This window comes from Salminus brasiliensis, chromosome 16 (genome assembly GCF_030463535.1).
Source record: "Salminus brasiliensis chromosome 16, fSalBra1.hap2, whole genome shotgun sequence".
Classification (NCBI taxonomy): Eukaryota; Metazoa; Chordata; class Actinopteri; order Characiformes; family Bryconidae; genus Salminus; species Salminus brasiliensis.
The window spans coordinates 33169099-33183935 of record NC_132893.1 but is presented as its reverse complement, the minus strand read 5'-3'; the positions used below and the strand labels follow the sequence as shown (position 1 = coordinate 33183935).

The 14837-nt window shown below is 42.6% G+C and overlaps 1 protein-coding gene across 1 annotated transcript in view; it reads right to left on the bottom strand.

The window, feature by feature from the left end:
- Positions 1-2422: 2422 nt before the first annotated feature.
- The window catches only part of LOC140536446 (leucine-rich repeat transmembrane neuronal protein 4), a 191234-nt gene continuing 178819 nt past the window's right edge, over positions 2423-14837 (bottom strand). Inside the window, exon 3 of the mRNA XM_072658245.1 lies at positions 2423-14127. Coding sequence (XP_072514346.1) covers positions 13789-14127 — 339 coding nt within the window. The 3' untranslated portion in view covers positions 2423-13788. The remainder of the gene's footprint in view (positions 14128-14837) is intronic.

Here is a 14837-nt window from a genome sequence, read left to right as displayed (position 1 = left end):
GAGGGAGAGAGAAAGAGAGAGAGAAAGAGAATGGGCGAAAGACAGATAAAGCAAAAATGCTGCCTGCCACTGGCTCACTGCTTATCATAAAGGTCAGCAGTGGAATGATCTGACCGAGTGACTGCTGTGAAGTGTTGGGATTATTAGCCCTGTCCAACCAGGCCACAACACAGTTTCATGCTGGCGTGGGATGCCTTAGCTGGTGTTTCGCCTTGTGCTCTCTCTAGCCCGATCCAGACAGCAGCATCTATTAGTAATGTCTGTATGGCTGAGCAGTGTGAACTAGTGTCCATTTGTCGAGATTTATTCAGTTCGCTGGACAAATGTATTTTCATCTTTAGATATTTAGAGCTGTTGCAGTCGTTCTGCTGTACTTTTTATTCCAAATGGAATTTCATAATTACATGTTTTCAACAAAATGAACCACTTTATATAAAATATCTAAACTGATTTGTAGATATTTTATGAAAAATAAATTTAATATTATGAAAAAAATGTAAAATAAAATGAAAAATATATAAAATGATCTTAACGTTTCGATAATAAGCAGAGAGTTTCAAAGCTGGAAATATAGATAAATAAATCAATGTGACCAGTTTATAACCAAGAGCATCAAAAAAGATATAATATCAATAACATCTAGAATTTCTCAAGTGTCAAAGATTGAGGCATCTATAATCTAAAATTATAGGCAGAAAAAGTAGCAAAAACAATAACTGTACACTAGTTTAACTTGTTTAATGAGTTACGAGACGTAATTAATATAAAATTACAAAGTGTTTTCTAATTTACTGAGCTAATTCATTTATAGTGCGCAATCAGAGCGCACCTCATTACTGTAAAAAAGTTGATGCATTTTTTATAAAAGCAATCATGGAAATTGATTTTATTTACTCAAAGTTTGATTTTGAATACATTTGTATTTTAGATTCATATTTTTTTCCTGGTCAATAACTGCATTTTTAACTGCAACCACAGAGGAACTGCTAGATTGTAACCAGTAGAGAGAGTTTTTGTACTGGCGATAACAAGATGATTTTGGAATTTTACAGTAAGCTTCGAACCATATAACCATATAAAACTCAACTCAAAGAACCACTTGAACCATTTTAAGAGGACGTCCTTTTGAAGATGGTTCTTCAAAGAACATTTTTGTATAAAGGTTCCACTATATATAGAACCTATGACTGTATGAACATGTATGTTTTCCATCTGGGATTAATAAGGTGGTCTATCAATCAATCCATTCATTCATCCATTCATCTATCCATCCATCAGCCATCCATCCATACATCCACCCACCCATGATTCATCTATCCATCCACCCATCATTCATCTATCCATCCACCCATCATTCATCTATCCATCCATCAGTCACCCATCATTCATCCATCCATCCATTCATCCATCCATCAGCCATCCATCCATACATCCACCCACCCATCATTCATCTATCCATCCATCCCTCCACCCATCTATCATCATTCATCTATTCATCCATCCATCATCCATTATCCATCCATATATCCATCCATCCATCCATTCGTCCATCCATCCATCCATCTATTCATCCATCCATCATCCATTATCCATCTATTCATCCATCTATTCGTCCATGCATCCATCTATCCATCTATTCATTCATCCATCATCCATTATCCACCTATACATCCATCTATTCGTCCATCCATCCATTCATCCATCCATCCATCCATCCATCCATCTATTCGTCCATCCATCATCTATCCATCCATCCATCCATCCATCCATCCATCTATTCGTCCACCCATCATCTATCCATCCATCCATTCATCCGTCCATGCATCTATTCGTCCATCATCCATCCATCCATTCGCCTGTCCATCATCCATTCATCCATCTATCAATCCATCCATCCATCTATTCGTCCATCCATCCATCCATCTATTAGTCCATTCATCCATCCATCCATTCTTCTATTTGTCCGTCCATCATCTATTTGTCCATCCATTCATCCCTCCACCCATCTATCCATCATTCATCTGTCCATCCATCCATCCATTCATCCATCCAGCTGTCGAGAAGCGTAATTGGCTCTTTGAGCTACTACTAAAGAACACACAATTTTACACACATTTCTGGACAAGCTGAGAGATTCAGAAGCAGCATCTGAAGGTGGAGAAGTAATACTACAGGACTTTACACTAATGTGACTCGAGTTACGCAGCATTCTTGTGGGCGTTATGTTGCTCACCTAAGTTACATTGTGCAGTTTCTAGCATGCTGAGTGCAGTATGGCCATGATAGTTTGAAGTTTGAAGCTGTTATTATAAGGTAAAATTCTACATAATCTTGCTTTATTCAGTGTATCTTTGTGAGTTTTATAGTGTACACAGAGGTGGGTGTGGCTTTGTTCCAAATAAACTCAAACTGAGACGGTGCATTTCATACATTAGATCTTTAAATTACTTTATTTCTGATTTCATCATCAAAATTTTTACAAAACATGTTTTTTTTCTGACAATAATATACTCAAAGAAGAGCCGTAGTTTTGCATTTGGAGCAGGTCTTCACAGAACAAAAAAAGGGTTTTGATCTGCGAACAAACAAAGAAAACGACAAAAGAACAACAACAAACGAACAGAAGGATCTGGAATGATGTGCATATTTACATCCTGCAGAAAACGAACCCAAAAAAAACCCCAAAACGAACATCTCTTCAACTTCAGACCAGACAAAAGCAGAGAAACCAGATTTTCACTGAGATTAATGTGTGAGGGAGTGAGAGAGGGAGGATGGACTGGAGGTTTTCGAGCCAGTTCTTTGGGGAACTCTGGCCAATCCACATTTTTATTCTGCTCCAGCTCAAGCACACCTCAGTTTGCTTGTCAAGGGCTGTAGGATACTGATGACCTGCCTCAGGTGTGTTAGAAACTGAGGGGAAAAAAATAAAATGCGGCCGACTGGAGGTCCCCAAAGGACTGGATTGACAACCTCCTCAGACTGGAGAGTCGTTTGGAGCACAGGAGAGAATATCTATAAGAAAAGGTATTGCTTTTCATTCTGTTTCGCCCCTACCTTAACTCGACTGAGACTGGCGGAGAGCGGCGGGTTCGAGTCAGAGATGCTGAATTTGAAGCGTGAATCATCAATTAACTCCTCATCATTTCCCACCTCCTGTTGATATTTGCCAATACAGCAGCGTCTCCGGCTTTTGTTTACAGACATCATGACGAGGGAAGGCTCGGTTATTAATGTCGTTTAAGGTTGCAGCTTCGGTGCTCTCGCAAGGCGGCGGCTCAGATCGTTTCTGCGCCGTCCTGAGGCGTTTTTGGGGTGGTGAGAGCCATGCTTGACAAGGATCAAACAGGAACTTTGTACGACATCAGTATTCAGACAGCAGTGAGATGATGCAAAGAAGAGTGCAAAAAAGCCAATTTAACAGAAATAGCTTGAGCTAAAAGTTGGGGGTTGGCTTGATTTGACTCTTGCCTCCTGGCTATATACAGCAAACTAGACGGATACAGAACAGCCATTACCCACAGTATGAATGAAGCACATAATTCAGCACATTTACCACGTCGGATCATTAAGCTGCGTAAGCATGGCTGTGTTGTGTTCTGATTCAGGGTCAGATTGTGGTCATTTATTATGTTATCAGCCTGTGAAAACCTGTGGATATGAGCGTCTCTCATTGTTGTTGTTGTTGTTGTTGTTATGACCAAAGGTAGGGAAAGGGGGTGGGGTCGATTCATAAAGTAGGCTATCTAATGAAAGATCATAACACACTGAATAACAAACAAAGGAAATGATAATGATAAATATTACACATATAGATTTAAAAAAAGAAAAGAAAGCGTCAATATCCTGCAAAAACATCTATCTTAATTTTTATCATTTTTCACTTTTTGACTAAATCTGAATCCGCCAGCTGTTCCTTATATTGTGTCTAAATTTTATGATGAAAGGAGCACTAGAAATGCTTCAAAATGACCTGGAATAAAAGCGTTTTCCATTGACTTCTATTGAAAGCCACAATGTTTTTTTCCTCCTCCTGTAAAGTCGTGGTCATGCTGGATTTTAGCATTTCGCAGATCTTATCTAATCTAAAAGACCATCTAATCCCACTTCCCAACTGTGTACCATGCTACCTCTCGCTTTGCGCTATATTTTGTATGAAAAGAGCTGAAGAATATCACCTGTTTTAACACTGCAACACTCAGGGCTTCCTCCATGTTGGCTCAGGCCGAGCACAGACAGTACAGCCAGCATCACAGGTCATAGGCAGTGCTACTGCTCGTTGACAGATGTTTACATTTTAACATGTGAAATCAGACCAAAGTTAAAGAATTTGTCGGGAATCTCTTTGAAATGCGATGGATTTTGCTTGTGAAAATCCTCAGACGAAACCCAGAGTGACCGGGGCCTAAACTTCCATATCGTAAGATTTCAGCCAGATCCCTTCTGCAGAGCCGGTCGTACATCGCAACAGTTTCTAAGGACAAACCCTTTCATGGGAGGAGTAGCACGGATAGGTCAGCTGCATCCAATTGCTCTTCTCAGCTAAGCTGGGAGTTCCAGGCCTACGGATGCACAGCCAGACTAGGTGTACACTGAGGGAACTCCTGCTGTTCCTCCCTGAGGGTGAAGCTCGACTGGCTGCAGTGACAGCACCAATACCGCTCTGCCATGTGCAAGCTTACAGATAAGCAAGTGCACTGTTTTTGTATGTATGTGTGTGTGTGTGTGTGTGTATGTTTCTTTCATATATAGATGAGCAGATGTGTGTGTATGCGAATGTCTGTGTGAGTGCCGACAGTTTGCCCTGTAGTTTGAGGCTGTCTGTCGGAGAACACATTTGGCCCTCATCCTTATTCTGTGTGGGTTTTTCCCCCCGCTCCCTCTAGCCCCTGTGAAGATTTGCATTTAGTCACTCCTCAGAGCATCAACACGCAAACACACACACACACACACATACAAACATACATATGAAAGTCTTCTGCAGCCCTTTAATTCTCCCCCGTGAGCGAAAAACGTGTTCACAGTCGGGACTGCATCCGAAACGCTGGGGAAAAGAGAACAAACCCCCCAAAAAACAAACAAAGTTGGAGGAGAAAATAAAAGGCCTGCCGGCGTCGCCCAGCTTCCGCTTTCGTAACACAACTTGGTGTGCACACGAGCCTCGTAAATATGCACTAACTCGGCCTGGCAACCGCACGTGCTGGAGATAGCAGCGACCGGCACAGCAGCGTGCAAAATCCCCTCAAAGAGTCGGAGGTTCTGAGGGTTGAAATCAGCATTGAAATGAACAGGAGTCACTGAATTTACATGAGCTTCAAGCGCCTGAATGAATTAGACTCAATCCTATGCTGCCATACGCGCAGCGTACAGTGCAGTCTGTCTAATTGCCACCGTTTGTTGTTGCTGTTGTTTTGATTCTGCACTCCAGTAGGTTTTGAAAAGCCAAGGTTGAAGTACAGAATGTTCTCTTTAATCTTTTTTGCATCTTTCCATAAAACAATCCCCCCGTTTCAGGCAGAAGACACTGACTAATTGGATGCCCTGTTGTTTTTCAGCCAAGCTGCTTAAGAGCTAGATGCCTGTCTCTGGGAGATCATTGGGATGCAGAAATGTATAATGAGTTGAGCCAGAAGTATTAAAAGGGCTCCATGGGGGATTTTGGGTGTGTTTTTATAAGGGTCACCTTGCCTGTTTAAGGTGGTAGTAACTTCAGGCTCCTGCAGATGGTGCTGCATTAGGTTGATAGGTTTGCAATAAAATACATGTGAGGTGTGAGAGTGACGGGACTCAGACATTGAGAAGAGGTGGGGCAATGCAGTGAGTCTCTCAGTGGATGTGTCAAAATGGGTCGCAAAGCAGAGACAGTTAATGACTGGCTAAAAGGAGTGACCATAGAAAGACCATAGTGTGAAGGAAGGAGCTGAATCTGCAGGTGTGTGGAAGCATACGGTCATACGGGTCTACCAGCAGTGGCAGAAATCCCCTTAAAAGGTTTGGATTAGGTTTTGGATTCCGGTTGAGGTTAAGGTTAGAATTGGAGCCAGGATAAGGGTTAGGATTAGGTTTTGGATTGAGATTAAAATTAAGATTAGGGCCAGGGTTAGGGTTAGGTTTAGGTTGAGTTTTTGGGTTGAGGTTAAAGATAGGATTAGGGCCAGGGAGAGTTAGGATTTGGTTTTGGGTAGAAGTTAAAGTTAGGATTACTGCCAGGATAAGGGTTAGAATTAGAGTTTGGGTTAAGCATGAGGTAAGGATTAGGTTTTGATTGAGATTAAGGCTAATATTAGGGCCAGGGTTAGGGTAGGTTTTGGGTAAGGCTGGGTTAGGTTAAGTTTTGGGTTAATATTAAGTTTAGTGTTAGGTTTTAGGTTAAGGTTAAGGTTAAGGTTAGGATTAGGGTTAGGATTTGGGTTGGAGTTAAGGACAGGATTAGGGCCAGGATTAGGGTTAGGATTTGGGTTGGAGTTAAGGACAGGATTAGGGCCAGAATTAGGGTTAGATTTGGGTAAGGCTGCTTTAGGGCTTTGGTTCGGGTTAAGGTTAAGATTAGGGTCAGGATGAGTTAGGTTTAGGTTTTGGGTTGAGATTAAAGTTAGGATTAGGGTCAGGATGATTAAGGTTTAGGTTTTGGGTTAAGATTAAAGTTAGGATTAGGGTCAGGATGAGTTAGGTTTAGGTTTTGGGTTGAGATTAAAGTTAGGATTAGGGTCAGGATGATTAAGGTTTAGGTTTTGGGTTAAGATTAAAGTTAGGATTAGGGTCAGGATGAGTTAGGTTTAGGTTTTGGGTTGAGATTAAAGTTAGGATTAGGGTCAGGATGAATTAGGTTTAGGTTTTGGGTTGAGATTAAAGTTAGGATTAGGGTCAGGATGATTAAGGTTTAGGTTTTGGGTTAAGATTAAAGTTAGGTAGGTTGTGGATTAGGCTGGGTTGGGATATTAAGTTTACTTGATGGAACAGATGAACAGCAAATAAGACAGATCTTTATTTGTTGCAGAGTGAGGGACCTGAGGAATTTGTAGGAAACTCAGAAACATAGTGGCACAGCAGCACTTCCTCTTGCAGCAGGAGACCGACCTGAAGCATTCAACTAAAACAACTACAAGGTTTTTCAAGGACAAGATGTGGAATGTCTTTGACTGGCCACGTCAATCACCTGAACTGGACTTGACTGAACAGCATTTCACTTACAGAAGAGAAGAGTCTGAGAACTCAGAGGAGTTTTACTTTACGGAGCATTTCGTTCTGATTGGCTGAAAAATGCTCGATAGGGGGTCAATACTGAGCTTGCAGGGGGCAGAGCTTAGTGAAGGAGCAAGCAGGGTAGAAAACAGTCAATCAGAGGCTTCTCTGCTTCATACACTCTTAAAAATAAAGATTCCTCTAATGGTTATTTGAGTGATACAATAGAAGAACCACTTCTGAGATACAGAACCTAAATAACATCAACCTGTCAAATCTGCTTCACCTTCTATGTTAGCCATATTTGGTTCTTCATGGAACCCAAAGTGGTTCTGCTATGGCATGAAACACCTGTATTTTTTAGAGCGTACGTCACTGCATCGACCAATGGAAGCGGCAACATTCAGAAGGTCGCCTTTCACCGCTACTTAAAATCTGAAAATACACTCTTTATTACATTATCAACCGGGCGGGGTTTCAGATGCAGTAAAACTGAATTTTCAACCACTAGGGGGCGCACTGGCCAGGTTTAGAACAGCAAGAGTGTCATTTATCAGAATAAAATAGTTCCTGTTGGAAAAATCACTAGTTTTGAAAATGCTACAAGGAATATGCATGTGAAACTTGTAGATTGTTTTTGTTTGTAGATTAAAATAATAATAATAATAATAATAATAATAATAATCTTTGCTTTGCGGGTGTACTTCAACATTCACCTCGTGTTCTACTGGATGTTTACAGTATGTCAGTTTGGTCCCTTGAGGCCTGTGATTCCTACATATTCCAACATATATTGAAGACTTTATGTCCAAAAGTTTGCGGACACCCCTTCTAATGAATGCATTCAGCTACTTTAAGTTGCACAGATGTGCAAATGCAATCACACACACAGCTCGTCCAGTCCCTATAGAAAAGTACTGCCAATAGAATAGGACTCTGGAGTCATATTGGCACCATGCTGCCTAATGCCAGGCGTGGGCTATAGAGGGGGGTATAAAGCCCCCCGGCATTAAGCTGTGGAGCAGTGGAAGAACAGTGTTTCTGCAATGATGATTGTTGCTCCGTCCAATACTTTTTTGATCAGGATGAGCTGGGGAGTTGGGGTTGAGGTCTGGTGGTGATCATCTAACACCCTGACCTCACTAACACACTTGTTGCTGAATGCAATCAAATGCTTGCTCCAAAATCTAGTAGAAAGCCTTTTTCCCTGGCCAGTAGGACAAACTTTTTTTTTTTATACTCCTAATTTCGTGACCAAACAATGAATAAGCAGGTGTCCCAATACTTTTGTCCCCGTCGTGTACAAATGGGCTGCAAATAAAGCTGACATTCTGCACTGTAACCACGTAACTCCAGTGTACTAGGGTACAGGAAACACTGCAAATCTGCAACACTGCCCAGTTCCACAGTATTTCAGAGGAACAGCTCAACCTTGCCTGCCATTGTTGCTGACAGTTGATGTAAGCCAGTAGCCACCCGTTAGCTAACATGCTGTAATTTTATGAATGCTAATTGCTGGCTATCGGCTTTCCCTGCATGTCAACAATGTTAGCATTTTAATAGCATTTTTTTTCCCTTGAAGCTACATGTTAAGCTATGTGTGTGTATGTGTGTGTGTGTATGTGTGTGTAGGCAATTTTCCTGCTCGGGGACGGCTGTGCTCTCAACATTATTCTGGACTAAAACCACACACATCACTTTTCTATCGGTTTAGATCCGAAGGCTGAATCTCTGTTCTAAATGACCTACACTAATGAGCTGATCAAAGGACAGATCAATTGAAACTGGGCTATTCCCTGGCTGGACGCTGCCGGGGGAGTTGGGTAATATAGGCAGGGTAGAGCGGGCAGACAGCTGATGTGATGCGGCCTGTCACACTCTTCATGCCTGATCGGGTCGGCCCAGAGTGATGGAGCGAATGGGAAAACGCCTTTTGTGTTGGATGGACCAATAGAAAAGGTCCAAAAGGACTTAATACAATACTGCTACAGTACAGGGGGTTCTTTGTGCCTTCTTTGAGCGATGCCATAGAGGAACCATTATTGGATCCACAAGAAATATATATGTGAAGACCCCATATAGGTTTCAGGAAGTGAAAGAAGGCCGTGACAGTGATGTGGACAGGGGTGAATATGTTAGGCAGCAAGCGAACAGTCTTGAGTTCTTGAAGGTGAAGGTGATGTTGGCAAACCTAAGGATGTGACTGATGGCTAGCCGACCGGGTCAGAACATCTCCAAAACATCAGGCCTGTGGAGTGTCCACGTTATGCAGTGGAACTACTTGTGAACCTAAGGCACCTAAGTCTTACTAACGCTCATGGAGGCTCCACCCACCTCACAACTTACCGGGCTTAAGGGATCTGCTGCCAACATTAGTATTGGTGCCAGATACCACAGCAGGACACCTTGCCTTGAATGGTCAAATCTGCTATGGCCACACAAGGGGGACCTACTGAATATTGGGCAGGCTCTGATAATGTTATGGCTGATTGGTGGATGGTAAAGATTTTTTTTTTTTTACAGCTAGGCCAATATGTTCACTTTAGTAAAGATCAAAAGACAAACAAACAAAACAAATAAAAACAACAACAAAAGATTTGTCATGTTTGTCAGGGTCCACCACAGTTTTCTTCACTTTGATAAAGCAGGCCTCTTTAGACCACAGAGATATGTTTTTGGATTATTTAGGACACAGACTCTCCCACAAGGACTGCTCAGGCGCTGCCCACAAACTTATGAAGCAATGGTTAAACCGGCCCAAATTTGGCCCAAATATGGCACCGAAATACTACCATACGTGATTACTGTGATTACTGATGGCCTGTTATACACGTATTGTGTGATTCGTCTGCTCCTCAAGGCATGTATATAAACACATGTATAGCTGATTTCTTGCACAATAAAAGTGATTTTAATTTTTTTGGTAAAAATGTGATATTTTGAGAACTTTTGAGAAGAAAAGTTCTTGACCAGTGACTCTGGCACTGGCATGGGGTCAACCAAAAGCATTGGGAGATCATTTGGAAGATCCAAAATCTATATATTTTAGCTATAGTATGGTACTGACTGTCAAAAAAATACAAGGCTGGTTCATATGTTTGTGGGTTTGGCTGGTGGCTGGTGTTTGAACATCATAGAAGGGCTTTATGATGATAATAAATGTAGCGTTTATTAAAATTCCACCTTTATTTCTGTGTTTATTAACCACGATTAAGAGGAAACCTACTGATGCAGTTTTCACCAATAATCTGGGGATTTGGGATTTGTTCAATTCAGGAGGACAGTGGTGTCCATCATTATAAGAGCAGAGCAGTGAGCAATTCTGTGCCTTTAGAAAAACATATCCTGACTTTCTGTTAGAACTCAACTTTTTCAAGAATAAATTCAAGAAAATTTCTTAACAGGGTTTCAGTGAATGAGGCTCATTGTTTCACCACCAGCAGGAGTGATGGTGAGACCTAAGGCCTTCGCAGACACCTGTTGGGATGGCTTTATAACCTTTTATCCATAGCCATGATTCAGTTGATCCATCCCTAGATGCTGGGTTAGCGTTGGCTTGTTGGAAAGCCTTTGTGAGGCTGGAGCTTGAGGTTGGTGCTTGAAGCCCTAACACTGACACTGGAGCATTGTGGGTATTTCACAGGCGTTAACGATAATATCAAACCAACAGCTCGTATATATCACACATGAAGCTTTGGAACACAACACCAGCCAGTCGTATAGTCTATTTTTTGTGTTTTTGTATATTGCCAGGACGTCTCATAACTGCAAAAGCACAGCGGGGGGTGGCTGTTGGCTGCTGGGAGGGTGAAGAACCAATGAAACCATGATGACCCCCACACACGCCCCCACCCACCCCTGTTTGGAACAGCTGCAAGAAAATATCAGCTCAAAATGAAAGCAGGGCATGGACACAAACGTGGTAACGGCGTGAAAACGAGAAGCTATTCCGGTAAATCTTTACACAGTTAAACTCCAAACTCCTCGATGGCTCAGGAAAACCAATGGGCACAATGAGATGCGAAGGTGATGCGAGAGCAGATATAGAAAAATATCAATCTTTAAAACGTGGATATTTCACTGGAGATGTCTCCACCTACTGCCCCCACCTGACACAATAGACATCTGATAGTGTCTGTATGTTTGTGTGTGTATGTGTGTTTCTCTTTGTGTGTGCGTGTGTGTGTGTGTGTGTATGTATCAGAAGAAGCAAACGACATACTTTTTTTCTCTCTCTATTTACAAGATAAACATGTCCTGTTGAATCTGTGTTAATTAATTAGTGTCTGCAAACATCGTGCCACGTTCCGTAGAGTCTTTGATCGCCTCCGGAGTGACGTCTTTTTTTTTGTTTTTTCGTTTTTTTCCAGGGAGTCCCCCTTTCAGTTCCTTTTTCCAGTCTGAGAGCAAAAAATCTTCCGACCCAAATATTCCAGTGGTGCCCAAGGGTTTGGGAGTGTTTGAATAATAATAATAATAATTATAATAATAATTAAAAAAAAAAGAAATTACCGAAAATCCACACTAGCCGTTAGTGAGGTACAAGAATCCACATTCATTGTGTTGAGTCTGAACACACAGGCACGCAGGGTGACAGAAAAAAAGAAAGCAACAACAACAACAACAAAAACCCCCAAAAAGATATCCGTGTTTACAGGCAATACTCCCGATATTCCGTCCGTTGTATCAGGAATCCATGGGACGTGATGTTAAAAAAAACAAAACGGAAAGCACAGAAACGCTATCGGACGTGGAGAATCGAGAGCTTTCCCGTAGACTGGAACATGGCTTCTAGTGGCAAACCTTTAAACCTTTACTGAGTTCTGGATATTCGAACAAACCACATTTGGGAGACTCTCTAAACCTCGAAATAGAAAAATGTCCAGGAACTTCAGAGCGCAATCCCGATCAACATATGGCATCTTCTGCTTGGGTTCCAAGCTGAAGGAACCGGCCTCAAAGAGGGCGAGCCGAGGAAATGCTGAGGTTTTCTGCAGGTTCACCCAACCACGGCCTTACCCAGGCCTCAAATCCTCCAGAAGTCAGTTTTCTCGAAGGCCTGGGACGTTCTCCTAAAGCTCTGCTGAAGGAAACCATGGACCTGCTGACCACTATCTCTTCCTCTATTCCTGCTGGAATGGCCCCCCTCATTAAAGACGTCTGCCTTGTTACAGCGCGGAAACGGATAATTGGGCGGGAAGCTTTGAAGGTGGGTCGGAGTTTAGGTGGGTTTAGGGGAATGACGTTCTACACCTACACGGCTGTCTAGTTTATTATTCCGTGAAGGAACCCCGGTGAAAGAACATCCTGGGGGTGAAAGCATCCTGGGGGTCAAAGTGTCGGGCCTGGAGTTTGTGTGTGTTCGTTTCTGGAGGTTTGTTATCGGTCATTTTGAGCTGTACACTTTCTACACATCTGAAAGAACACTTGATCTTTGGTACGTGTGCACACCTGCAGGAGACCAGGCCTTCCAGGCTTTTAATTAAAACTTTTCCAGAGTCAAGAGAGCTCGGCTGATCCCTCTCTCCTTCTCTCTCTCTCTCTCTCTCTTTCTCTTTCGTTCTTCGTCGCTGTCGTTCTCTCTCTGTCTACGTCGGGAAGGCTCATGTCTGGACGGACATCTTTTTAATCAAATAATGACACCATTTATGACCGCTGACTGCTAACTTAAATGAGAATAACAGCGAGAGGTCTCTGAGCTCTGGTAAATATTAATTTGCTTCATTCCTTCTTCTCTCCCATGCTGCCCCTCTTTTCTTTCGTCTTTCCGCCCTCTTCCCACACCCCTCCCCTCCACCCTTTTCTCGATCTCCCACCACAGACAGAGAGGGGAAAAAAAACTTGTTTATTGCACATTCCTTTTCATTCTTCTCGCAGCGTGAGCGAATCGCCATTATCAGCTCCTCAGAGGAGACGTCCTGTTGGGCTGGTGCGAAGAAGAAGAGGCAGAATGGGGAACCAAAGCGATGTTTAACGCGCCATGCATGTTGCATCGGCTTTCAATTTTCCATTGAGTAGGACTTAGAAAGAGCAGTGTTTTGCGTCGAGAGAAGAAAAAAAAGCAGAAGATAAAAGAAAAAAGGAGACTACAGAAACACAAATGAAATGAAATCCCATTTCCCGTACACGGAGCTCGCTGCAACGGGACTGTATCGAGCGTCTGCATCTCTTAGCCATTTTCTGTATCCCTTCGTTCCGTGTGAAAGTGTGTGTGTGTGTATGTTCGTGTTTTCCGCTCTCTCTCTCTTTTCCCAGCTCTCTAGAAAACAGTTCGCTCAGAAGAAGAAGTAGAAGAAGTAGAAGAAGTAGAAGATAAAGAAGAATCCTCCTAAAATTTGCACCGTTCCAGTCGTCCCGGAGTCGAGGAACAGCAGAATTTGTATCTCCAACCAAGAACAGCCTCCTACACCTTCTATTCCGCTCGTTACCATTAGCATTAGCGTTAACGTTAGCGTCCAGATGTTAGGAATATTAGAAGAAGAAGAGTAATCCTCCTTCAGTTCACACAGTTTCAGCCCCTTTCAGGGTTTACAACACAGGGCCCCGCACCCAAGAACCACCTCTCACCCCTCTGCCTCTGGTGCCTCAGCATCAGCAGCGCTAGTGTTAGCGTCCGAACGTCAGGGTGCTCGTGGGCCGCTCGGTGGTCGGGTAGCTTATGGAGCGCTCTGTGCTGGGATACGGGATGCTGGGCCCCTCGCCCGGAGCTCGGAGGGTTGGCGGGGAGCATGGCCCGAGGGTCCCCGAGCCGGACGGGGGCACGGCGGGCAGCGCCACGGTCTGGATGGTGCTCCTCTCGCGGGGCGCTAACTCGTCCAGCCCTTCCAGGCCCTGTGGCGGACCTTCGTAGCTCATGTTGAGACGCAGAGGCTGGTGGGCCTGGCAGTAGTCCACCACAGGCTGCTCGTAGCGGTAGAAGGTCAGAGCGCTCATCTGGTGAGGAACCTGGATATGGAGGATAGTGGAGAGAGAAAGAGGAGGGAGGAAGACAACAGATAAGAATTGATCAAATTGATCAAGCATATTTCATCCAGCTAAAGCTGAAGCCTGCAGCAGTTCGTCCAAGGCAGCTGAGTGTCCCTTAAAGGAATATTCACGCAAGAAGAATTGACATTATTTTCTGAAGATATGAACTAGAGCTACGAGGCTCATGTAGCTAACAAGGAATGGAAGTCTAAAGTCTAAAACCCTGCAACTAGCACTAAATTTAGCTGAATGTTTGAGCTTTGCTTGCAGTTATCAAGAGTTAAAAACATTAAAACATTCTGTTTAGGTTCATAAAGTATAATCACACATGAATATAGTTTGTACTTGTTGAAAATACACTTTTGAATGACAATTCTAAACTATGAAAAGGCAATTTTAATATTTTAAGAGTCATTTACCAACAGTATACAGAAGAATTTAGTATTTTACATGGACATTTGATTGATTGGTTATTGGTTATACCAATCTTTTGAATGATAATTCTAAATGTTTTAATGGTTCAACACTTTTTAATGGTAATTTCATTCTAATCTTTTGAAAGGTATATCCAAACTTTATAATATTGATTCCAATCTTTTGCATGGAAATCACAAACTAAATGGATATGACTTTTAAAGAGTAATATCAATCTTCTGCAAAGTCCAATCTTTTGCACTACGATCCCAAAC